The 27,325-nt window shown below is 40.1% G+C and overlaps 1 protein-coding gene across 1 annotated transcript in view; it reads right to left on the bottom strand.

The window, feature by feature from the left end:
* LOC143440259 (cell adhesion molecule CEACAM3-like) overlaps positions 1–27,325 on the bottom strand; it is a 76,301-nt gene that overhangs the window by 42,844 nt on the left and 6,132 nt on the right. Inside the window, 5 exon segments of the mRNA XM_076926957.1 lie at positions 3,766–3,781; positions 5,020–5,305; positions 6,329–6,682; positions 9,675–10,034; positions 12,396–12,755. Coding sequence (XP_076783072.1) covers positions 3,766–3,781; positions 5,020–5,305; positions 6,329–6,682; positions 9,675–10,034; positions 12,396–12,755 — 1,376 coding nt within the window.

Here is a 27,325-nt window from a genome sequence, read left to right as displayed (position 1 = left end):
AGGGTCCTAGCTGGCTGCTTTGAGACACAAGAAATCAACATCAACCTCTATGCAACCAGGTTTGCTTTTCGGGGGACTCAGAAGCAGACAATTTGGGTCCTCCCCTGGTGGTACCTCATCATACACCCCTTACAGGTACCCACATTGTGTCCATGCCATTCCAAACCAACATGCATAGATCTGAGTTCTATGCAGCTCCTAAAGGAGCTATGTCATCACAAGGCTCAGTCAAGCCTCTATCAGCCAGATCAAGTCTATGATAATGTACTTGTAGAGGTTTTGATGCCATAGAGTCAATTTGTTGTTTTATAAAGCCAGTGAGTCTGTTAAAGGCCCAAGGGCCAAAAGCCAAAAGGAGAAAAAGACCAACCACAGGATGGTCCCAGCATGAAAGGGAGAAGGGTGGTAAGCCAAGGAGAGGCAGAGAACTACTTTTTGACATTCTAATCTCTCTCTGATCTTGACCACACTATCTCTAACTACCCTAGTGTGGTCAGTATAAAAAAAAAAAAGCATTCCTCCTTGAGGGCATCACAGAGCCCCCCTTGCTGAAGGAAAAGCAGATGAGGGATTTTCCAGATTAGTGATGCCAATCTCTAGCTGTTCGATGTTCTATGTTCTTGTCAATGGCCCGTTGAAGTTCTGAGTAGTGCAAGTCCAGAGGCCAGCATCAGGATTAGAACTTCCAACTGCAAACATCACGGGTGGCTCATTTTTATCCAGAAAGGAAAAAAGAAGGGAATTCTCAGGGAGATCTCTCGTCCCTGGATCTCAATTTGTTATCCGTTTTATCTACAATTGGGTCTTGCTTTGTGGAGGTATCTGTTTGTTTCACCAATCTTTCTGGCAGCCATCTAGCCCCACCTTTTTGGTATTAAACAGACACATTGATCCTCAGCCCCATATGAGAACTGGATTTGGGCAGTTTCATTTATTAGTCTCAGGGTGCCAAAGGCGATCAGCAGCAGATTTGCCATGAGCATCCAGATTTAGAAAATTGAGAACAAACAAGGCATAATGGAGAGTATTTCTAGGGGACCTCTTCTGGGGGACATAACTCTCACTCTTTTGTTTTTTAAAAGCCAACTTTTTAGAGTTCCTTGCAAAACCAGGGCAGAAGCACCAGTAGCTGCTCCTCCCACACTCAGAGAGTTATGGTGACGACAGGCCCCAATGATATGAGAAGTCCGTAGATTTCCAAGAAGTTTATTGTTCATGGTTGAGTCTGAATGTGCACACCCCACCCCAGTAGAAGCCAGTGGGGAGTTGGCTTAAATAGAGAGGGAGAAAAGAGGAGGCACTGGGAAGGAATAACTTAATGTAGCTATGCCCTGTAGCCTTTAGGTAACTCATAAATATGGAACTCTCAAGGCGGAGGCCTGTAGCCATGCCCCTCTACCTGTAGCTGTACATTGTGACACAAAACCTCTCTGAGAGAAGATACTGAGCCAAACGTGTCTGCAAGGTGCAGGTTAATGAGAGATGTGGAACGCATGGAGGAGTCTGGAATCTGGGGGTTTGGGGAGATACATGCCATCCCTCACAGGCCATGGTCTCCTGTTTGGTCTTTGGCTATCTCAAACCCAGTGCTCTACCAGGGAGAGCAAATCTTCTCTTCATGGCCCTACACAGATATTCAGAGGCAGGCATCAGACTGAGCCCAGGGACCCCAATGGAAGAGTGAGAGGAAGGTCTGCTCCAGTCAGCTCGGCTGTGAACTGGGACCCAGGGACCACCAGAAAGAGAGAATGGGGACAAGGGCACACAAAGTCTGGAAGTCTGATTAAGCTGTCAAATTTTAATTTTTCCACACGGGTATTATATATACATAGAAGCAGGATATGGGGAGGGGGATGATGTAGGGTCTTCTTTGTTTCTGGGGAGCGCAGGTGATCTCAGGAACAGGATATTGGCTGGTGAAGAGTTCACAGAAGAAGCAGAGTAGAACAGATCACTATGTACCTGTCCATAAGATCTATGATTATTTGTCCTTATCTAGGCTGGTACTTTCCCACCAGGGATACCTGTCTACAAGATCTATAGCTGTCTGTTCTAGGGTTAATACTTTCCCACAGAGACCATGACTATGTGTCAGTAGGCACATATGGATGACTTAAGCCTATGGCTGACATTGGCGATTAATGAATAAGCAAGGTCTCTCCCAACAAAGGTCTGAAGGAGATGAAGGGGATTGCAACCCAATAGGAAGAACAACAAGATCAACTAACTAGACCACCCAGAACCCCCAAGGACTAAACCACCAACCAGAGTATATAATTGGAGGGATCCTTGGTTCTAGATACATATATGACAGAGTATTGCCTCATCTGGCATCAATGAGAGGGAAGTCCCTTAGTCCTGTGGAGGCTTGATGCCCCAGTGTAGGGGATGCTAGAGGATTAGGCAAAACCAGATGTGAGGGTAGAGGAGCACCCTCATAGAGGCAAAGGGGAGATGGGATATGGAGTGTGTGAATGGGAAACCTCAAAGGTAGACAACATTTGAAATGTAAATAAATAAAATAACAAACAGAAAAACAGAGATGGTATTGGAGATAGAAATTTTGGAGAGTCTGGATGAGGCTCCCCTTTGATGTAGCAAGAATAGTAGGTAGGTCAGCTAGAAGCTGCATAGGAAGTGTCAGGAGTTTGTTCCTTATGATGGTTTCAGTAAGAAATGTCCCTCATAGTCTTAGGCATATGACCATGTGGTCTTGAGTTGTTTGGTGAAATTTCAGAGCCATAACCTCTACAGTCAGATCATCCTTGGGGAAGTTCTGAGACTAGAAAGTCCTGAACCACTTCCTATTCTATCTCCTTGCTTTGTGTTTGCAGTTCTAGATTTTAGTTCTCACCTTCTTGCTCCTGCCACAACACTGACATCTTGATGCCATGCTTTGCTGTCATGAAGGGCCATAAACCCAAATAAATTGTTTTCTCTATAAGTTGTCTTTGTTGTGGTGTTTTATTACAGCAAAAATGAAAGTAACTAAAGGTTGTCCAGATGGAGATTGGAAGGGGTGGTTTCCCAGTCTTTAGAAGGCCACAATAGATCTGAGAGCTGTGTAGGCCTCCACTAATTACTACCTAATAGAGGCTAGAAGAACATTGACTTAGTAAAGTACCTGTGTACCAAGCCCAATGCCAGCATATGTTGTGAAAACTTCCAAGTAAACACACATGTGTTAACTAAGCCTGAGTCTGAGATGCTATTTTTCTTTATCACAGGTAGTAACCCTGAGACTCTTAAGACAGGAAAAGTCCCTCTATGCCATTCTTGGCTCTAGGCTGTGTCTGACTAGATATGCTGGGGATATCACAGAAAAACAAGGCCAACCTAGATGTTTATATATGTGTTTTATGTTGTAAAACCAAAAGTAACTAAGTAGTCTGTCTCTGGACATTATGGAATACAAGTTACTCACATGTAACACTCAGATTGACTGTGTCACATTGTTTTGCCCTCACAAGGTTTCATATTTTACACTAAAAAGATCCTGTATGAACTCTCATAAAGATGATTAAGGTATATTTCTGTTGCGTTCAATAACTTCAGCCTGACACCTTCTAAGCACTCATCCACCATAGAGTAGGTTATATCCTGAGTCTTGGGTTGATGTTTTAATGCCACAAATCTTCACTCACCTCTGAGCTGGATTTATTGCCTATGGTTGTGTGTAACAGTGCTGTGCAGACATGAAGGGTATTTCCTTGTGTTGATCCTTTGACCCTTGCAAGTGACTTTCCACTAGTGTTGGCATCTCACCTCCATGTTGACCAAACTTCAAAGGGAATGACTGAGAAGGTGAATCTCTGACAGATGCAGGGGGATCTGAGTGCTCAGAGATGGTATGACCTCCTATGCTATGTAAAACACCACAAGACTTTCTTACATGTGAGCAGAGCTACAGAGCTAAGATGGGCATGCAGCCCAAAGTTCTGTGTTCCTCTAAATGTACTGACCTCCTCTACTCAACATGGACCAGTTTCCTCCAAGGCTTTGCTGTCTAAGGCTACCCTACTTATAGGTGGTGATGAGAGTTCCAATTGTGCTTCTCCAGGAATATTCATAAATGACCCTCAGGATTCAATGTGTGAACAGAAACAGAAACCCAGGGAACCATGACTTTCAGCTCAGTGGTCAAGTTAAACCACAATTTGAGCCATTGTGCTTAGATGGTTCATGATAACCCACTGGTTACCTAAGGATGAAGCATGAATCAAAAAATGAAGTAGCAATGTGAATGGTTCAGATAGGCTTTGCAACATATATATGGTATATTATATGTGGAATCTGAGATATGAGATGATATATGATTGATACATATGATATAAAATGTGTGATATATGGCATGATATATAATGCATAATATGAAGTATATTTCCATATATCTCAAAACATGTATAAACATTAAAAGGTGTCATTATGAGATGGACTGTAAAAGTCAGTTTCAGGATAAAAACAGTGAGTAGAGCACTACACCAAGGATTTTACATCTGCACATCAAACAAATTGTGGGTCAAAACTATTTAGAAACTACCTATGTGCACAGTAAACTGTGGGCAGTCCCTTCTGTTACTCTTCCTCACTTCCCATGGGAGTCTGGTGGTATCCAGGTAGAATTGGTGTTAGATGATACTATTTGAGCATATGAGGGGATTTTATCTCCATGCAAACACTGCACCATTTAGCAGGGGACTTGGAACATTTGAAAGTTTGAGGCTCCTAAAGAATCATGGATTCTTTTTTAAAAAGGTTATATATTTGTCCACAACCTAAGATCTTAATCATGTTTATTATATTAATGTCTTTATTTTGCTTTGAAAAATAAATTTCACATTAATTCATGACCTGTCCTTCTACACAAGGTTATATCAGGAATATGGGTATCAGTAACCATGAAGGCAGTACATGAGTGAGCGGTAACTGACAATTTTTATCACATAGCTCATCTCCATTTGCACCCTATGAATCAAGAAATGACCCCACTCTGCTGTATGATGAGAGGAGAGAGGTCACTCTTCCACTTCCATCACAGTCAGGCTGACTGGGAGACTGGTCTTTGAACTGACTGGGTTGGAGACCTCACATTGATACTCTCCAGCATCCTCCTTCCTGACAGGATCTATGCTGAGTTGGCACTTTGACGGGGAAAGTGTCATCCTCTCTGTGAGCTGCAGACTCTGCTTATTGAATAGCCAATGGATGGAGATTCCAGGGTCAGCTGAGAAGCAAGTGAAGACCACTGAGCTCTGGACTCTGACTGTGGTTTCAGTGACTCTCACAAAGGGCCATGAAACAGGGTCTGTAAAGAAACAGAAGAGGGGCAAAGTGACAGTAGTCCTTCAGAGAGCTCAATGATTTTCTCTATAGTTCACACTTAATAAAGATTCCAGGGAGGAGAAATTGGAGCTGTTACTATAAATAAATCTTATGTTTGGGATTTATCATTCATGGGCTGTGTGCCCCTGATTCACCCACTGAGTTTACTGTGTCTTTGTTTCTCTATATGACATATAGTACATGATCATTGCTGTGTTTATGAGGTAAGCTTAGTTATGATCAATTTCTAAGTCTTGGAATGAGGTAGATGCTCAAACCAGAAGTATACACCTACAGAAAAATATTCCCTATGCTGGACCCGTGAGAACAAGTAGTAGGGTGGAGTAACTGTCTCCATTGCTTCTCCTTTGGGAACACTGACCTTCCTGGGAAGTCTCATGAACCCAACAAAATAATTGGTTAATGCTCCAGGAACATGTGAAGTGTGATTCAGAAGAAAGTGATGGCCCAGATGGCCTACAAAACTTCAGATTTTGTGGCAGTGTATGGCTGGTTCTATGGTCTATAAAACTTGGGCAATCAGTATAAACTTGTTCTCTGTCAGCTCTAACAGAAAATCAAACCAAAGCATTGACAAAATGGTTCCCAGTGGCACCTGGAGATGAAGCATGAACATAGTTTAGAGCCAGAAAATCCTGGTGGGCTTTGTAAGAATTCAATATCTTCCTCAATTAGGGCCTCCCCAAGCTGCACAGAGTCTCTCTGGAACCAGGTATATGGTGAGAATCCTAATAGTCTGTTCTGGGCCTGATGAGCTAGTATTGAGCTACCCAGGATATGTTCTCTCTGCAAGAAGATACTGGTGAGGGATTCTGGTCTACCGCAATTTGTCTAATGAATGAGTGTCCTGTAGTAAGTGCCCAAACCCCAGTTTGGGGAGAAAATATAATGGGAGACTGAGTAGGTCTAGCTCTTTCCAGACAGTACAACATATAAAGCAGGATAAGCCAGGCAAAGCAGCTAGAGGCCAGTGAGAGTTACTTACTATTTACATGGACTTGCACATGTGCTCTCTCAAGTTTGAAGTCCTTGTGTAAAATTTCTAACATATACAATCCTGCATCATTTTCAGTGACATTCTGGATCATCAGGGATCCATTCTTGTATACCATCTCTCTTCCGCTGTGTGCAAGCCCCCAGATAGTGGATTCCATGGCTCTGCTATATTCTGCAATTTTAAATATATCCGTCCTATACACCGATTTGTACCAGAAAAGTGTCTGAATGTCTTCTGGTACATTATAAATGAGAAGAAGAACACTTTTCCCCACAGCAGCATTCTGAGGCATCGGTTCAATCCTGAGTTGGTCAGAGGTGAGAAGGTTACAGCAAGTGGAGGCTACAAGAAATAAAAAGTTATCAATTGAGGAACACTGGGTTGGAGGTAAAGGTAGTGAGCTTTTTCTGGAGCAGATGAATTGATCCTTCAGTCTAAACATGAAGGTGTAGGTGTATCTCTCCTATCTGATGGAGGTCATCAACTTGACAACTTGACTTCCATTCCTTCAGCGGTGCTGAATGTAGGAGATCTCTCTCTCTCTCTCTCTCTCTCTCTCTCTCTCTCTCTCTCTCTCTCTCTCTCTCTCTCTCTCTCTCTCTCTTTCTCTCTCTCCCTTTCTCTCAATTTTTCAATGGCTGCCTCCTCACTGACCAGAGACAAAAACTGGGCACTCTCATGCCCACTAAAGGTTGAGATGAAGCCTGCCCTGAAATCTTTGTAACTTCTGTGCCAGTCTGCTTTATAGCTACAGCAAGCCACTAAATTTCCATACTTACACATGCTTGCTGATCTGTGCTGAAGCCCATAGAACTGGGGCTAAATGATGGCCAGGAGAAGTCTGATTTTCTTGACAGACTCAGTTATCAGAAAAGGTTCAGAGACTAGAATGACGAGCTTTATGTCAAGTTGAAACAAGCTAGAGTGTTTGTAAAATGGGAGCCTCAACTTAATATGCCACAACAGGATTGGCCTCTGGAAAAGCCTTCAATATTTAATGTTTAATAGGATATTGATATTGCAGGGTCCAGACAACTTCAAGAAAATCCAACCCCTTTGCTATCAGTCCTGGAAGGATAAAAGGAAACATAGCACACTGAACAAGCCATAAGAAGTAGACCAGTAAGCATCACAATTCCTTTTATGTGCATGATATCCTAGATAATATTTATAGACCTCTGATGCTTGGGGCTGATAGATGCCCCAGTTTGACATGATTGGCCTAAAACTCTGGTTCCCTCTATTCACTGAGAAAAGTAAGAGAAATGTTCAGGCAAATAATTCCCAGGGTCACTGTGGTTAGAACTGAGTCAGATGGCTGTATTCATAGCTTACTGGTACTCGCTTCTCTGTGAGGATGCATTGGTTTCCTCATATACATGGCTACAACTCTGATCTTTGGCAGACTCAAACATCTTAAGCTGAGTTGCTTCCCAGCAATGACTTCTTTGGTACAGGGGTGAGTCAGAAAACAAAGTCTGATCTATGGCTGTTCAGCTCCATCTTGTGTGTCTTGCACTAAGGGCACAAACCTCAACATGCTAACACAGTGCACTGAATGAAGGAGGCACAGTAAAGGCATGACAATCCTGTGAGACTAAGCCCCACCTGATCATAAATAATGACAGAGAACCACTTACTGTCCAGCTGGAGTTGTACTTGTGCTACTTCATCTTTCAGATCAGTACTTGTAGGACTGTGAAAGAATGATTTGGTCTCCAGTAGAGCACTGGTTTGAGATAGCCAGAGACCCAACAGGTGTCCATTGCCTGGGTAGGGACGGCACATATCTCACCACACCCCCAGATTACAAACTCCTGACACTTGGTCTATGATTTCCAATTGATCTGTGCCTTGCTGTCACATAGGATGCAACCCCTCCCAAAGGGCACAGGCAGAGGGTGTGATTACAGGCCTCAGCCTCAAGAGATTTACATACTAGTAGCCAATTAAGCATTCTTCGCCAGGCCCTCCCCCTTTCTCCCTCCCTATTTAACTCAGGTCTGCCCTGAGTTTCATGGGGGTGCACACCCAGATTGAACCATCATCCATCATGCCAATAAAGCTATTTTAAAAACCCAATGACTTTCTTGTGTCAATAGAGCCGCGCAGTGAGGAACTGTGGAGAAGGCCTTTAATGAGCCACTGTAGCCACAGCCACCATGCCTAACTTCATGCCTGGAGGAACCCCCTGTGTTTCAGCCACCTTACCCATAGCTGGCACAACAAAAATGGGGCACAGAGACACAACTACAAAACCTGATACCGTGAGTAAGTGTAGAAAAGGTCTCAACTATCATGCTGCCATCGAGAAGAACCTCTCTGCGTTCCAGTAATGGAGATCACTTCTTCAAACAAGCTAGCCAGGCTGCCGAGTCTGCTAAGTGAGTACAGTAACTGAGTCTCTCCTGTGGGGTGCTTCTGGGGCCTCTTTCTTCTCTCCTGGCATCATTTCACTCGGCTGTGGGCAAGTTGATCACGCACCCACATGTCCCCATTCTCGGAACTTCTACAGCCTCTCAGTGGCATCTGAGAGCCCAAGGGCTTGAGACCAGTTGGTCCCTGGCTGCCTCTTGGCCTGGAGATTCCCAATCCGAGAGCTCTGCACCTCCTGCAGAACCAGACTAAGTGAGAACTCCCCACATAGGGCAGGGCCCTGCCACATTCGCCCAGTGTTTCGTGAAATAAACTCAGCCAATATCCTGCAAAATCCTGCCAGGCTGAACTGCAATCCCAGTCTACTGTGTCATGGCAGATGCGTGTACCCACAACACAACAAAGACTCATGCCCATGTGTGCCCATGCACAGGCCTACATCATTCCCTACAGGTGGTCGAGGACATGGGCAGAGCCAGCTTCTAGAGTGCCCCGGCTGATTCCCACGAAAACACCCCTCCACAAAACTCCAGGACAGTGAGTAAACCCCAGCCTAGTTCATGATACTAGGCAGGATTTTTGCTGTCTCCACCCCCCCCCCTTTCTCCACGTGTTCCTGGTCAACATCACCCCTTTGACTCATACCTACAGTCTAGGTCCTACCTAGTTCGAAAAGACTGGGTCTATCTATCTATCTATCTATCTATCTATCTATCTCTCCCTCCCTCTCTCTCTGTCTCTCTCTTTCTCTCTCTTTCTCTCTGTCTTTCCCACTCCTCCCTGTGCTCTCCAGCTAAAGGACAAAATGGCAGTGACTCCCTAGCTTCCACTTTGCCCATCACCCAGCTCCACAGAGAGGACTTCTTCACAGTGCACTGGATGAAGGAGGCACAGCACAGGCATAAAACTGTGAGTCTAAGCCTCACCTGAACATAAACAATCACAGAGAACCACTTACTGTTCAGTTGGAGTTGCACATGTGCCACTTCATTATTCACATCTGTACTCATAGTTTGTAGAGTATAGAATCCACTATCATTCGGTGTGACCTTCTGGAGCAGCAGAGATCCATTGCTGTACACTGTTTCTCGACCACTGTATGCAGGCCCTGGAATACTTGAACTTGTGGCTATTATGTGTTGGATTAGCTCAGATTTCTTCTCTGCAATCATCCCTTTGTACCAGAAAAGGGATAGAAGGTTTTTTGGGAGATTGTGAACCTGTAGAAGAACACTTTCACCTTCAGCAATGCTGGGTGGCACTGATTCTATGCTGAGTTTTGCAGTGGAGGGAGAGTCGTTGAAGTTTGAAACAAAGCCTAAATATAAAGAGAAAGAATCATATTAATTGTGACCTTTGTGTTTTCATGAGATGAGGCCTTCTGTCCTGAGCAGTGTACATTGTAAAGCCTAACTGTGTGGGGGAGTGTCTCCCTGTCCTACTCTGTGTCCCTCTACTTGTGGTATTCTCTACATGGTACTCTCTACTCAGATGTCAGCATGGTTCTGGCTCACTCTCTTTAGATACCTGATATCATTCCGCATAGAGTGGTGTAATACTCTATGTTTGTCTCTACACACCCTGCATATTAACTCCCTTATTCTTTGTTACTCTTGCTATTGCTGTTTTGTTGTCTTCTGTACTTCTTGTGGTTCCAATCACTGGACTTCAGATTTCATCTTTCCTTAATGGCCATACTTGCAGTCAAATGAATCTGGTACATTATAAGACTTTAAGTTTCTCTTATAATTTTTTAGGAAATGCAGCCTAGAAAACAAATCAGATACCTCTGGATAATAAATAAAAAAAATGAATGAATAAAGTTCTAGAATCCTTTATGTCTCTCTACATATGTAGATATATAAAAGATTAATACATTTATATGTATATGTGTGCATATATATGTATATGTGTACATACATATATATGAAGCATAGGTTTTGGTATAGAGAGCTACATTTTTCCAATCGCTTTCATTTTACACTTATTTATACATTATAATTGTGTGTGAGTCCTATGTAACTTTCCTATAAGCCCCATAAGCCCATCATGACAGAGTCCTATGTAACTTTCCTATAAGCCCCATAAGCCCATCACGACAGAGTCCTATGTAACTTTCCTATAAGCCCCATAAGCCCATCACGACAGAGTCCTATGTAACTTTCCTATAAGCCCCATAAGCCCATCAGGACAGTTAGTTAATAGGCTGGGAACATGTCCAGCTATGCTATCTTTCTCAGTAACTAGGGAGTATCCCATTATTTCCTCAACCAGGTGCTCTCATTGTCTCTCAGGATCTTTCTCAAAGACACATTCCTGGACAGGATCCCAAAGTGTAGACAGGGACTGATATCCTTGGGATGAGTTATCCACCATAAATTAAGGTACTTACATGGTGAATTCAAATAAAGCATTCTGATCAATTGCAGTTAGTCTGTAACATGTGACTCCTGCACTAAATGCCCAAGTCCCAACATGGAGATACAGCAAACAGTGAGGTTGTCTACTCTATGTGTATACTGAAGTACAAATACCCAATGTGGAGAACAATACAATGGGAAGGTGACTAGGTCCAGCTCCTTCTAAACAGTTCAGTGTGCATAGTAGGATAAGCCATGTGCAGTACCTGGAGACCATCAAGAGTCACTTACAATTTACATGGAGTTGAATGTGGGCTTTTTCAGTTTTGAAGTCATTTCTTAAAATTTCTAGCATGTAAAATCCTGCATCCTCCTCAATGACATCAACTATCAGCAGTGATCCATTGGTGTATACCATTTCTCTTAAGCTGTATGCTTTCCCAAGGATAGTGGAATCCAATGTTCTGCTGTATTCTGCAATTTTGAATTGATCTCTCTTATATGCTGATTTGTACCAGAAAAGTGCTTGAAAGTCTTTTGGCATATTATGAACTAGGAGAAGAACACTTTTTCCTACAGCAACATTCTGAGGAACTGATTCAATCTTGACTTGCAAATGGTGACAGCAAGTAGAAAGGGAATCTAGACAAAAAGAGAAAAATAATTATTATTTAAAATATTGGCTTGGTGAGAAGGTGCTGATTTTTATCATGAGGAAATAGACTTCTTGCTTAGCCTAAAGCTGCAGGTGTGGTATGCCTATCCTACTTGTTGAATATCATCAATATGACTTCCATTCTCTCAAGGTGCTGAGTGTTTCATTTATCTTCAAGTCTCTCTCTCTCTCTCTCTCTCTCTCTCTCTCTCTCTCTCTTTCTCATTTTTCTTATTTTTCCATGGCACTCTCATTTCCACCTAAGTTTGAGATGATGCTTCCTCTGAATTCTGTGAATTTTGAATTTTATTCCAATTTACTTTATAACTACAGATAACTACTCACTCCACCTGATCGATATGCTTGCTGCTCTACCCTGCACCCCATGTGGTTTGGGCTGAATGAGGGCAAGAAGTCTGATCTTTTTCTCCATCTCAGGTATTAGAAAAGATTTGGGTACTGTAATGGCTGGCTTTAAGTATTCTTGACACATGCTAGAGTTCTTTGGAAAATGGAAGCCTCAGTTGAATATGCCACTATACGATTCACCTGTAGTATATAATGTTTAATGGGATATTGATATTTCAGTGTCCAGACCACAGACATGACAATCCTGTGAATCTAAGCCCCACCCTGCACTGAACAATCCCAGAGAACCACTTACTATCCACGTAGAGTTGCACATGTGCTACTTCATCTTTCAGATCTGTACTCATAGTTCGTAGAGTATAGAATCCACTATCATTCTGTGTGACCTTCTTGAGCAGCAGAGATCCATTGCTGTCTACTGTCTCTCGACCACTGTGTGCAGGCCCTGGAACACTTGAATTTGTGGCTTTAATATATTTGACAACCTCAAATTTCCTCACTGCAATCACCCCTTTGTACCAGAAAAGGGATAGAAGATTTTTTGGGAGATTTTGAACCCATAGAAGAACATTTTCCCCTTCAGCAATTCTGGGTGGCACTGATTCAATGGTGAGCTTGGCATAGGGAGAAGGGTGCTCACATGTCCAAAGAGATGCTAGAAGAAAAAAATTCATATAAATCAGAACACTTTTTGGTAAGATGATGCTCTTTATCCTGAGAAGGTATGTTCATTGTTAAGCCTAACCATGTGGGTAAGTGTTTCTCCATCCTACTTTGTGCCCCTGTTCTTGTATTTTCCTCTGCATGGTACTCACTACTCAGGTTTCAGTATGGCTCTGACTCACTGCCCTTGATGTACCTGCTAACATTCATTGTAGATTGGTATTGGGTTGATGCCTCCTGTAACTTTTTCCCTACAAACCCTATAGCTTAACTCTCTGACTCTTTGTTGTTGTTGTTCAATTTGTCTTGTGGTTCCAGTCAATACCGGACTTCAACTTGAAGCTTTTGTTTACCTGCTAGTCTTCTAGTCAACTAGGGAAGTGGAATCATGAGAACTGTGATTTTTTTTTCCTATAATTTTTAAGGAAAAGCAGCCTAGAAAACAATCATATACCTGTGGATGAACCTATTTCATTATAGGACTTTGTATTCCCTTAGATTTATTTAAAATATTAGTAAATTTGGGTATATCATGCTATATTTCTTCAGTTTTTTATTTTTACACTTATTGACAAATTACATTGTGTGCATTCATGTGCATAGGTGTGTTACAGCATTTATAGATAGGTGCAAGACATAGTACCTATGTTGAAGTCAGAGGACATGTTGAGTTCATTGGTTCTCACATTATCAGACAATGATACAAATGCCTATGTCCATTGAACTATGTCACTGTTAAATACCTGCTTGATATTTTTGTTTGGTAAATCATAGCTGAGAACACCAGTTTCCAGAAAATTTAATAATGGTTAGGTTTATGTAAGAAGACGAATTTTGCTCTCCTGGATCTGAGGCCAGGCGCAGACCCCTGCCCAGTCTGCTCCTGTGTGGACACCAGATTCCTCCCAAGACATCCTAGAGGATCCACTGAACCCAGAGCATCAGAGGTACCACTGAACCCAGAGTGGAAGAGGAACAACTGAACTCAGAGCAACAGACAACATATCCCGAGACATCCTAGAGGAGACACTGCACCCAGAACAGCAGACACCTAGCTGGTCTGCTACCTAGGAGGAACCATATCCTGAGGCATCTAGAGGTACCACTGTACTCAGAACAGCTGGAGAAGATCACAGAGACATCTGGACCCCGAAAAGATCAGACACAAGCAAGATAAATGGAAAAGGAGGCGAAAGGCAAGAACAAGAACATAAGCAACAGAATCCAAAGTTACATGGCATCATCAAAACTCAGTTCCCCCATCATAGCGAGCCCTGAACACCCAATCACACCACAATAGCAGGATTCAGAATTAAAAATCATTTCTCATGATGATGATAGAGGACTATAAGAAGGATGTAAATAATACTCTCAAAGAATTTAAGGAGAACACAGGTAAACAGATAGAAGCCCTTAAAGAGGAAACACAAAAATCCTTTAATGAATCGCAAGAAAACACAACCAAACAGGTGAAAACATTAAACAGAACCATCCAAGATCTAAAAATGGAAGTAGAAACAATAAAGAAATCACAAAAGGAGACTACTCTGGAGATAGAAAACCTAGAAAAAGATCAAGAGTCATAGACACAAGTATCAACAACGGAATACAAGAGATAGAAGAGAGAATCTCATGTGCAGAAGATATCATTGAAAACATTGACACAACTGTCAAAGAAAATGCAAAATGCAAAAAGCTACTAACCAAAAACATACAGGAAATCCAAGACACAATGAGAAGGCCAAACCTAAGGATAATAGGTATAGATGAGGGGGAAGACTCACAAATTAAAGAACCAGTAAATATCTTCAACAAAATTATAGAGGAAAACAGTCCTAACCCACAGAAAGAGATGTCCATAAATCCATAAATATACAAGAAGCCTACAGAACCCCAAATAGACTACGCCAAAAAAGAAATACCTCCCATCACATAATAATCAAAACATCAAATATACAAAACAAAGAGAAGATACTAAAAGCAGTAAGGGAAAAAGGCAAAGTAACATATAAAGGCAGACCTATAAGAATTACACCAGACTTCTCATCAGAGACTATAAAAGCCAGAAGATCCTGGACTGATATCATACAGGCCCTAAGAGAACACAAATGCCAGACCAGACTACTATACCTAGCAAAACTGTCAATCATTATTGATGGAGAAACCAAAATATTCCAATGACAAATCCAAATTTACACAATATCTTACCACAAATACAGCACTTCAAAGGATAATTGGTGGAAAACTCCAACACAAGAAGGGAAACTACAACCTAGAAAAAGCAAGAAAGTAATCTTCCAAAAACCCTAAAAGAAGATAGTTACACAAACATAATTCCACCACCAATAACAAAAACAACAGGAAACAACATTCATTTTTCCTTAATATCTCTTAATAACAATGAACTCAACTCTCCAATAAAAGACATAGACTATCAGACTGGATGCATAAACATGACCCAGCATTTAGCTGCATAGAAGAAACGCACCTCTGTGAAAAAGACAGATACTACCTCAGAGTAAAAGGATGGAAAACAATCTTCTAAGCAAATGGTCCCAAGAAACAAGCTGGAGTAGTAATTATAATATCAAATAAAATCAATTTTCAACCAAAAGTAATCAAAAAAGATAAAGAAGAATACTTCATATTCATCAAAGGAAAAATGTACCAAGAGGAACTCGCAATTCTGAATATTTATGCCCCAAATGCAAGGGCACCCACATACATAAAAGAAACTTTACTAAAGCTTAAAGCATACATTGCACCTCACACAATAATAGTGGGAGATTTCAACACCCCACTCTCAGCAATGGACAGATCATGGAAACAAAAACTAAACTGAGACAACTAACAGAAGTTATGAACCAATTGGACTTACCTGACATCTATAGAACATTTCATCCTAAAACGAAAGAATATACCTTTTTCTCAGCACCTCATGGTACCTTCTTCAAAATAGACCATATAATTGGTCACAAAACAGGCCTCAACAGATACAAAAAGATTGAATTAATCCCTTGTATCCTATCAGACCACCATGGACTAAGACTCATCTTTAATGTGGACAAAAACAAAGGAAAGCCCACATACACGTGGAAACTGAACGATGCTCTCCTCAATAATGACTTGGTCAAGGAGGGAATAAAGAAAGAAATTAAAGACTTTTTAGAATTTAATAAAAATGAGGATATATCATATCAAAACTTGTGGGACTCCATGAAATCAGTACTAAGAGGAAAACTCATAGCTCTAAGTGCCCACAAAAAGAAACTGGAAAGTGCATACACTAACAACTTGACAGCACACCTGAAAGTGTTAGAACAAAAAGAAGCTAATGTATCCAAGAGGAGTAGACGGCAGGAAATAATCAAACTCAGGGCTGAAATCAACCAAATTGAAACAAAAAGAACTATAAAAAATATAAACCAAACCAGGAGCATGTTCTTTGAGAAAATCAACAAAATAGACAAACCCTTAGCCAGACTAACCAAAAGGTGCACAAACAGTACTCAAATTAATAAAATTAGAACTGAAAAGGGAGACATAACAACAGAAACTGAGGAAATTAAAAAAAAATCATCAGACCTTACTACAAAGGCCTATACACAACAAAATTGGAAAATGTAGATGAAATTTTCTAGACAGATACCAAGGATTGAAATTAAAACAGGAGCAGATAAACCATATAAACAGTCCCATAACCCCAAAAGAAATAGAATCAGTCATTAAAAATCTTCCCACCAAAAAAGTCTGGGGCCAGATGGTTTTCGTGCAGAATTCTATCAGACCTTTGAGGAAGACCTAATAGACATTTTCTTCAGACTATTCCACAGAATAGAAACAGAAGGAACAATACCCAATTCATTCTATGAAGCTTACAATTATGCTCATACCTAAACCTCACAAAGACCCAACAAAGAAAAAGAACTACAGACCAATCTCTCTTATGAATATTGATGCAAAAATACTCAATAAGACACATCAAAGCAGTCATTCGTCATGATCTAGTAGGCTTTATCCCAGGGATGCAGGGATGGTTCAATATTTGGAAATCCATCAATGTAACCCACTACATAAATAAACTCAAAGAAAAAACCCACATAATCATCTCACTAGATGCTGAGAAAGCATTTGACAAAATTCAACATCCCTTCATGTTGAAAGTCTTGGAAAGATCAGGAATTCAAGGCCCATACCTAAACATAGTAAAAGCAATATACAGGAAGCCAGTAGCCAACATCAAACTAAATGGAGAGAAACTTGAAGCAATCCCACTAAGATCAGGGACTAGACAAGGCTGCCCACTCTCACTCTACCTATTCAATATAGTACTGGAAGTCCTAGCTAGAGTGATTAGACAACAAAAGGAAGTCAAAGGGCTATAAGTAGGAGAGGAAGAAGTCAAAATTTCACTATTTGCAGATGGTATGATAGTATACTTAAGTGACCCTAAAACTTCCACCAGAGAACTCCTAAATCTGATAAACAACTTCAGCAAAGTGGCTGGATATAATATCAACTCAAACAAATCAGTAACCTTCCTCTATTCAAAGGATAAACAGGCTGAGAAAGAAATTAGGGAAACAACACCCTTCACAATAGTCACGAATAATATAAAATACTTTAAAGTGAATCTAACCAAGCAAGTAAAAGATCTCTATGACAAGAACATCAAGTCTCTGAAGAAAGAAATTGAAGAAGAACTCAGAAGATGGAAAGATCTCCCATGCTCCTGGATTGGCAGGATAAATTTAGTAAAAATGGCCATCTTGCCAAAAAACAATCTATAGATTCAATGCAATACCCATAAAAATTCCAAATCAATTCTCATAGAGATAGAAAGAGCAATTTGCAAATTTATTTGTAATAACAAACAACCCAGGATAACAAGAACTCTTCTCAACAATAAAAGAACTTCTAGGGGAATCATCGTCCCTGACCTCAAACTGTACTACAGAACAGTACAAAAAAACTGCATGGTATTGATACAGAGACAGGCAGGAAGATCAATGGAATAAAACTGAAGATCCAGAAATGAGCCCACATACCCATGGTCACTTGATCTTTGACAAAGGAGCTAAAACCATCCAGTGGGAAAAGGACAGCATTTTCAGCAAATGGTGCTGGTTCAACTGGAGGTCAACATGTAGAAGGATGCAAATCAATCCATTCATATCTCCTTGTACAAAGCTCAAATCCAAGTGGATAAAAGACCTTCACTTAAAACCAGATTCACTGAAACTAATAGAAGAGAAGGTGGGGAAGACCTTCGAATACCTAGGCACAAGGGGAAAGTTTCTGAACAGAACACCAATGGCTTATGCTCTAAGATCAAGAATTGACAAATGGGACCTCCTCAAATTGCAAAGCTTCTGTAAGGCATAGGACATTGTCAATAAGACAAAACGGCAACCAACAGATTGGGAAAAGATATTTACCACTCCTACATTTGATAGAGGGCTAATATCGAATATATACAAAGAACTCAAGAAATTATACTCCAGACAACCAAATAACCCTTTTTAAAAACGGGGTACAGAGCTAAAAAAGAATTCTCAACAGAGGAAACTTGAATGGCCGAGAAGCACCTTAAGAAATGCTCAACATCCTTAGTCATCAGGGAAATGCAAATCAAAACAACCCTGAGATACCACCTCACACCAGTCAGAATGGCTAAAATAAAAAACTCAGGTAACAGTAGATTGTGGCAAGAATGTGGAGAAAGAGAAACACTACTCCATTGTTGGTTGGATTGCAAACTTGTACAACCACTCTGGAAATCAGTCTGGCAGTTCCTCAGAAAACTGGACATAGCATTACCTGAGGATCCAGCTATACCACTCCTGGGCATATACTCAGAAGATGTTCCAACATATAATAAGGACATATGCTCCACTATGTTCATAGCAGCCTTATTCATAATAGCCAGAAGCTGGAAAGAACCCAGATGTCCCTCATCAGAGGAATGGATACAAAAAAATTGTGGTACATTTACACAATGGAGTATTACTTAGCTATTAAAAATAATGAATTCAAGAAATTCTTAGGTAAATGGATGGAACTAGAAATTATCATCCTGAGTTAGTTACCCCAATCACAAAACAACACACATAGTATTTACTCACTGATAAGCAGATAGTAGCCCAAAAGTTTGAAACAACATAAATTCAACTAACAGACCACATGAAGCTCATGAAAAAGGAAGAACAAGTGTGGATGCCTGGGTCTTACTTAGAAGGAGTAACAAAATACCCAAAGAAGGAAATATGGAGACAAAGTATGAGACAGAAACTGAAGGAGGGGGGTTGTATGGAAACCATTCCACCTGGGTATTCATCCCATGTGCAGTCACAAAAAAGAGACACTGATATGGATGACAGGAAGTGCATGCTGACAGCAGCCTGATATGGCTGTCTCCTTAGAGGGCCCCTAGAGTCTGACATACCCAAAGGCAGATAATCACAGCTAACCATTGATCTGATCAAGGGTTCCCAATGGAGAAGTTAGAGAGAAGACTGAAGGAGCTGAAAGGATTTGTGGCCCCATGAGGAGAGCAACAATACCAACCAACCAGAGCTCCCCAGGGTCTAAACCACCAGCCTAGGAGCACATAGGAAGGGACCCATGATTCCAGCTGCATATGTAGTGAAGGATGGGTTTCTTGGGCATAGGTGGGAGAGGAGATCTTTGGTACCATTATGGATGGACACTGAGTGGGGGGAATATGAGGGTGAGGAGGTGGGAGTGGGGTGTAGATGGGGGTACACCCTCATAGAAGCAGGAGGAGAAGGGATGGAATAAGGGGTTCCTGGGTGGTGGGGGGAATGTGGTAAGGGGATAAAATTTGAATTGTAAATATTATATCCAATTAAAAAAGAAAAAAAGCCAATTTATAGAGACCTCTGAACACCTGGACACTCGCTCTACTTCAAAACGTTGGAGCATCTGTTCTTCTGCCTTCTGGCCCAGGATCATCTGACAGACCTTAGAGCTGCAGAATTATTAAGGGCTGATTACTCTGTCTAGGCAGATATAATCAGTCGACTATTCTGCAAGTGTGTCCTTTTCTGGACAGTAATTTGTCTGTAGAAGGAAAGTGGCAATTCTTGCCTAGTGGCTGTCTCACCACAACTGGAGTAACTCCAAGGATGCTCAGTTTCTTCTTAGAATTCAATATAGGAAGCTGTCCGGAGCAGACAGGTCTCTAATGAAAATGAACATTAATACTGAAATGTTTGTCATGTCAATTCTAAGGATTTCTGATGTTTTGAAAACCAGCTATCCATGTAAGGTAATCTGGACTGTTGCCTGTTAACTCCACTCAGCTATTTCTAAATAAAACATAGAGAACACCCTTATAATAAACTCCAAGCCATGAATTTGCTATAGTCCCTTAACTCACAGGCTGACCATCTCAAATCAGTTAAAAAAGTTAAAGAAGGACTGGGTCTAAGCTTTGTATTCCTAAATGTGTTATACTGGTACAATGCCTATGGGAGTAACAATATTCATCTCACTCTTATATCACTAAGAAGCTCATGCCAATGAAATCTTAAAGTTTGTAAACAAAGTAAATTGGTGCCATTTAAGAATTTATATCTTCATCTTGATATTAATTATACAGATTTCTACTAATAGGTTATGGCTATGCAATAAACCCTAGCTAATCCTCTCTATTCCGACAAAACCACTACTTTTCCCTAGAGAGACAGCCCAACATTTACCACCTTAGTCCCCAAGCCCAGGGAGTAGGGGTGCTGACTCATCATTAGCTTCTTCAAGCTGATTATGGGCGTTTTTAGAAACTATGATTTGTGCTTCCCACAATTATAGTTAACTCAGTCATTCTGGATTTCTGATGGGGTTGAAAACATATAGCTATTGACCTTAAGAGAAAAGACTTGAGTGGATGGTCGTCAGCTGACATTCATCCTAAAGCCAGGTTCAGAACTAAATGTTTTAGTTAGAATAGATGACAGAGAAGCTGGTTAGTCAACAAAAGGATGGACTGGGTATTAGGACTATCCTGTACCTCACTGGTACAAATTGGCATAATTATGTTCTAATTGTATTTTGAGAGAAAAGTTTCATTTTAACAGGAAGGGTGATGTGTAGGAGGAGCTAAGGTAGGAGAAGTACTGAGAGGAAGAAAAGGAGTAAGAAGAGGAGAAGAAGAAAGAGAGGAGAAGCTAGGTGAAGAAAGAGAGAAAGAGGGGGGAGACAGGGAGGCAGAGGTTCAAGTATCTCCACCAGTCAAAGATAGTTGTTATATCTAGGTTGGTCAGAGGGTTACACCTCTGATTGAACAATTCCAAACTTATAAAGCCTATGATTAACATTATTTTTAAAAAACGTATAAATGCAAAAAGGAAAAGGGGGCTTGGGATAGGGGTTTCCTAAGGGGGATGGGGGGGAAATGGGGAAAGGGGATGCCATCTGAAGTGTAAATAAAATATCTAATAAAAAAAAAAGAAAAAAGAAAAAAAGAAATGTTGTCAGAACCAACATCTTTAATAAAATCTCAGCCCTCTAAAAAATTATCTTGATACTAAAATTTGTTTTGAGAATTTTATATTGCAGAATACACAGCCTTGATGTATCTACTCATCAAGCAAGCTGAGCAGACCTGCTCAAACCTCTGATGTCCTGGAATCCCATCTGTATGCAGTGAAGACACAATGTCAGAGGCTTATCAACTTACTCTTCCCCCCACCCCTCTTCTAATATCTCAATTCCCTTAATCAGCTTGAAGAAGTTAATGAAGAGTCAGTGCCCCTATTCCCTGGGCTTGGGGACTAAGGTGGTTAATATTGGGCTGACTTTCTAAGGAAAAGTAGTGGTTTTGTTAGACAGGGAGGATTAGTTATGATTTATTTCATAGCCATAACCTATTGGTAGAAATCTGTATAATTATTATCAAGATGAAGTTATAATTTCTTAAATGGTACAACATTTACTCTGATTTCAAATTTAAGGTTTTCATTGGTATTAGGTTCTTACTGATATAAAATTGAGATGAATATTGATACTCTCATAGGCATTGTGCCTGTATAAGACATTTAGGAATACAAGGGTTAGACCCAGCTTTTCTTTAACTTTTTTAACTGATTTGAGATGGTTAGCCTGTGAGTTAAGGGCCTATAGAAAATTCATGACTTGGAGTTTATTGTCAGGGTGTTTTCTATATTTTATTTAGAAATAGCTGAGAGGAGTTAACAGTTAATGGTCTAGATTACTTTACATGGATAGTTGGTTTTCAAAATGTCAGAATTCCACAGAATTGACATTACAAACATTTCTGTATTAATGTTCATTTTGATTAGAGACCTGTCTGTCTGCTCCTGACAGCTTCCTGTTGTGGATTCTAAGAAGAAATTGAGCATCTTTGGAGTTACTCCAGTTGTGGTGAGACAGCCACTAAGCAAGAATTGCCTCTTTCCATCTACAGACAAATTACTGTCCAGAAAAGGACACACTTGCAGAATAGTCGACTGATTATATCTGCCTAGACAGAGTAATCAGCCCTTAATAATTCTGCAGCACTAAGGTCTGTCAGATGATCCTGGGCCAGAAGGCTGAAGATCAGATACTCCAATGTTTTGTAGTATATGGACTGTCCAGGTGTTCAGCAGTCTCTATAAATTTGCTAAGGTTTAGAAGCTATGCTTTGTGCTTCCCGTAATTTCAGTTAACTCAGTCATTCTGGATTTCTAACGGGGTTGAAAACTTATAGCCTCATAGCCAATCCTGGCTATTTACTTTGAGAGAACAGATTTGAGTGGATGGTTTTCAGCTGACATTCATTCTAAAGCCAAGAAAAAGGCCAGATTCAGATCTAACTGCTTTAGTTAGGAAAGATGACAGAGGTTCTGGTTAGTCAATAAAATGATGGACTGGGTATTAGGATTATCTTGTACCTCACTGGTACAAATTGGCATAATTATGCTCTAATTGTATTTTGAGGGAAAAGTTTTCTTTTAACAGGAAGGGTGATATGTAGGAGGAGCTAAGTTGGGAGGAGTACCAAGAGCAAGAGAAGGAATAAGGAGAGGAGGAGAAGAAGGAGAGGAGAAGCTAGATGATGAGAGAGAGAAAGAGAGGGAGGACATGGAGGTAGTTGTTCACGTGTCTCCACCCGTCAAAGATAGTTGATATATCTAGTTTGGGTATTGGGTTACACTTCTGATTGAGCATTACCAAACTTATAAAGCCTTTGATTAACATTCTAAAAAAATTGTATAAAAGCAAAAAGGAAAAGGGGGCATGGGATAGGGGTTTTCTAGGGAGGTGAATTGGGGAAAGGGGACAGCATCTGAAATGTAAATAAAATATCCAATAAAAATTTTAAAGAAAAAACACAGTTAAGGGGTTTAAAATGTTTTAAGTAAATTCAAAGGCTTATTAAAGATCAAATTTGTTTCCTAAATATCTAAGAATTGGGTCCATCCTGTGTATTGCCCCAGGGCAGATCATCAGAATGTCTGCCCCTCTGAAAACCACACAGTCTGAAGGCCTCCCAGGAGATCTGCTATACCCAAGGCAACAGGTGAGGGACTTTCCCAAATAACTGCAGCAGTTGGGACCCTAGAGGAGCCCAGAAGATTAGGGACCCATCTCCTCTGCTCAAACTCCACCTCCCTTCTAGCCTGTGCCTTCCAGCAAAACAGATCATCAGCGTGGTCAGCATGTCTGCCCCTCTGAAGACCCCACAGTCTGAAAGCCTCCTAGTAGACTTACTGCACCCAGGGCAACAGGTAAGGAACCCTCCCAAATAACCACAGCTGGGACACTCAAGGAGCCTAGTGGACACAAGACCCATCCCCTCCACTGGAACTCTACCTCCCTTTAAGCTAGATAAATCATCAGAGTGTCTGGCCTTCTAAAGACTCTACATCTGAAGGCCTCCCGTGAGATTTGCCGTACCCAGGGCAACATACCCCACAGTCTGAAGGCATCCAAGGAGATCTGCAACAGATGGGTCAGAGGTATCCCAGGAGACCTGCAGCAACACAGAGAAAAAAGAGGCAGGCTCCAGAAAGAGACACCCAGGCCAGTTAAGACCAGAGATAACTAAAGGGTAAGAGGCAAGCACAAGACCATAAGCAACAGAAACCAATGTATTTTGGCACCATCAGAACTCAGTTCTCCCACCATAACAAGCCCTGGATGTCCCAACACACTGGCCTTGTCTGAAGCAGATCTCCTGGGCAGCCTTCAGACTGTAGGGTCTGTTGCCCTTGGTGCAGCAACAGACCTTGAGGCTGACCTAAAATTCTATCTCATGAAGATAATAGAGTCCTTCAAAGAGGATATAAATAACTCACTGAAAGAAATCCAGCAAAACACAAGAAAACAGGTAGAAGTCATTAAAGAGGAAACAAATAAATTCCTTAAAGAAATACAAGAAAACACAATGAAACAGGTGAAGGAATTGAACCAAGCAGTCCAAGACCTAAAAATGGAAGTAGAAACAGTAAAGAAAACACAAATGTAGGCAACTTTGGAAATGGAAAACCTAGGAAAGAGGTTAGGAGATACAGAGGCAAGCATCACCAACAGAATACAAGATGTAAGAGAGAAACTCATGTATAGAAGACACCTTAGGAGATATTTACACAACAGACAAAGAAAATAGAAAGCATAAAAAACTACTAACCTAAAACATCCAGAAAATTCGGGACATAATGAATAGATCAACTCTAAGAATAATAGGTACAGAAGAGAGTGAAGATTCCCAGCTCAAAAGACCAGAAAACATCTTTAACAAAATCATAGATGAAAACTTCTCCAACCTAAAGAAAGACATGGCCATACATGTACAAAAACCTATAGAACACCAAATATATTGGACCAGAAAAGAAAACACTAACTGCATAGAACAAATATATATATATATATATATATATATATATATATATATATATATGTATTAAAAGCTGTAAGGTTAAAAGGACAAGTAACATATAAAAGCAGACTTATCAGAATTACATCTGAATTTTCAAGAAAGGCCCTAAAAGCCAAACAAATCTGAACAGGTGTCATGAAGACCCAAAGAGAACACAAATGGCAACACAGGCTACTACACTCTGCAAAACTCTTAATCATCAGAGATGGAGAAACCAAAATGTTCCATGTCAAAACCAAATTTAAACAATATCTATCTACCAATTCAGCCCTACAGAGGATTCTAGAAGAAAAATTTCAACACATGGAGGGTAAGTACACCAAAGGGGGAAGAAAACAAGAAACTAATCTTCTCACAACAAAACCAAAATAAAAGAATCACATACATATGATGCCACCTACAAGAACAAACATAAAACATAACAGTAACTAACAATCATCTCTCTTTAATATCTCTCAATGTTAAAAGACTCAATTCTCCAATAAAAAGACAAAGCTGACGGACTGAATATGCAAGTAGGATCCAGCATCTTCCTGTATATAAGAAACACACCTCAATGACAAATACAGACACTACCTCAGAGTAAGAGGCTAGATAAAAGTCTTTCAAGCAAATGTTCCCAAGAAACAAGTGGGAATTACCACTCTAATACCCAATAAAATAGACTTTTAACCAAAAGTTATCAAGGGAGATGGGGAAGAACACTTTATATTCATCAAAGGAAAAAATCCACCAAGAGAAAGCCTCTATTCTGAACATCTATGCCCTAAATTCAAGGGTACCCACATCTGTAAAAGAAACTTTAGTAAAGGTCCAAACATGTTGAACCCCACATAATACAGTGAGAGACTTCAACACCACATTCTCACCAATAGACAAGACATCAAAACAAAAAATTAACCAAGACACAGTGAAACTAATAGAGGTTTTGAACCAAATGGATTTAACAGATATATACAGAACATTTTACCCTGAAACAAAAGAATATACCTTCTTCTCAGCACCTCATGGTATAATAATATACCATGTGAATATATAATAATTCACAAAACAAGCCTCAACAGATACAATAAAATTGAAATAATCTCATGCATTCTATCAAGTCACCACAGATTAAGACTAGGCTAAAATAACAACAAAAACAACTGAAAACCCACATACTCATGGAAACTGAAAAACTCTCTACTCAATAATAAATTTGTCAGAGAAAAAAATACAAAAACTAGAGACTTCCTGGAATTCAATGAAAATAATGACACAACACACCCAAATTTATGGGACAAAATGAAAGCAGTGCTAACAGGAAAGTCATAGCACTAAGTGTCCTTATAAAGAAATTGGATAGATCTTACACTAGCAACATAGCAGCACACCTGAAAACCCTAGAACAAAAAAAAAAAAATCAAACACACCTAAGAAGAGTAGAAGGCAGGAAATTGTCAAACTCAGGGCTAATATCAACCAAATAGAAACAAAGAGAACAATGTACAGAATCAACAAAACCAAAAGCTGTTTCTTTGAGAAAATCAACAAGATAGATAAATTCCAAACTAAGGGACACAGAGACAGTATTCAAATTAACAAAGTCAGAAATAAAAAGGGAGACATAACAAAAAAATCATCAGATCCTGCTACAGATGCCTATACAAAAACAAACAAACAAACAAACGAAAAACCTAGGTAAAATAGATGATTTTCTAGACAGATATCACATACCAAAGTTAAACCAACCAAGATCAGGTAAACTATCTAAACAATCCCATATTCCCTAAGGAAATTCATTAAAAACTTTCCAACCAAGAAAAAAAAGCCCAGGGCCAAAGGGCTTTAGTGCAGAATTCTACCAGACCTACAAAGAAGAGCTAATACCAACATTCCTCAAAATATTCCATAAAATAGAAACAAAAGGAAGACTACCTAATTCATTCTATCAAAAATCAATTACTCTGATACCTAAGCCACACAAAGACCCAAAAAATAGAATCTCAGACTAATTTCACTTAAGAATATCAGTGTAAAAATCTTCAGTAAAACCCTTGCAAACTGAATCCAAGAACAAATCAAAAGCATTAATCATCATGATCAGTTAGGCTTCATACCAGGGATGCAAGGTTGGTTTGATATATAAAAAGTATTCAATGTAATCAACTATATAAACAAACTCAAAGAAAACAGTTACATGATCATCTCATTACATACTGAAAAATCATTTGACAAAATACAACACCTCTTCATGTTAAAAGTATTAGAGAGATCAGTAATTCAAGGCCCATACCTAAACATAATAAAAGCAATGTACAACAAACCAACAGCCAATATCAAATTAAACAGAGAGATACTTGAAGCAATCCTACTAAAATCAGGGCTGCCCATTCTCCATGTATCTACTCAATATAGTACTCAATGTTCTAGTTAGAGCAATAAGACAACAAAAAGGTGATCAAGGGGATACAAATTGGCAAAAAAAAAAAAAAAAAGTCAAGGTATCACCATTTGCACATGATATGATAGTATACATAAGTGACCCCAAAAATTCTACCAAAGATATTCTACAGTTGATAAACAACTTCAGCAACGTGGTTGAATATAAAATCAATGCAAACAAATCAGAAGCCTTCTTTTATACAAATGATAATTGGACAGAGAAAGAAATAGTG

This window comes from Arvicanthis niloticus, chromosome 29, assembly GCF_011762505.2.
Source record: "Arvicanthis niloticus isolate mArvNil1 chromosome 29, mArvNil1.pat.X, whole genome shotgun sequence".
Taxonomy (NCBI): Eukaryota; Metazoa; Chordata; class Mammalia; order Rodentia; family Muridae; genus Arvicanthis; species Arvicanthis niloticus.
Note: the sequence above shows the minus strand (reverse complement) of the source record. Positions and strands in the feature narration are given on the sequence as shown.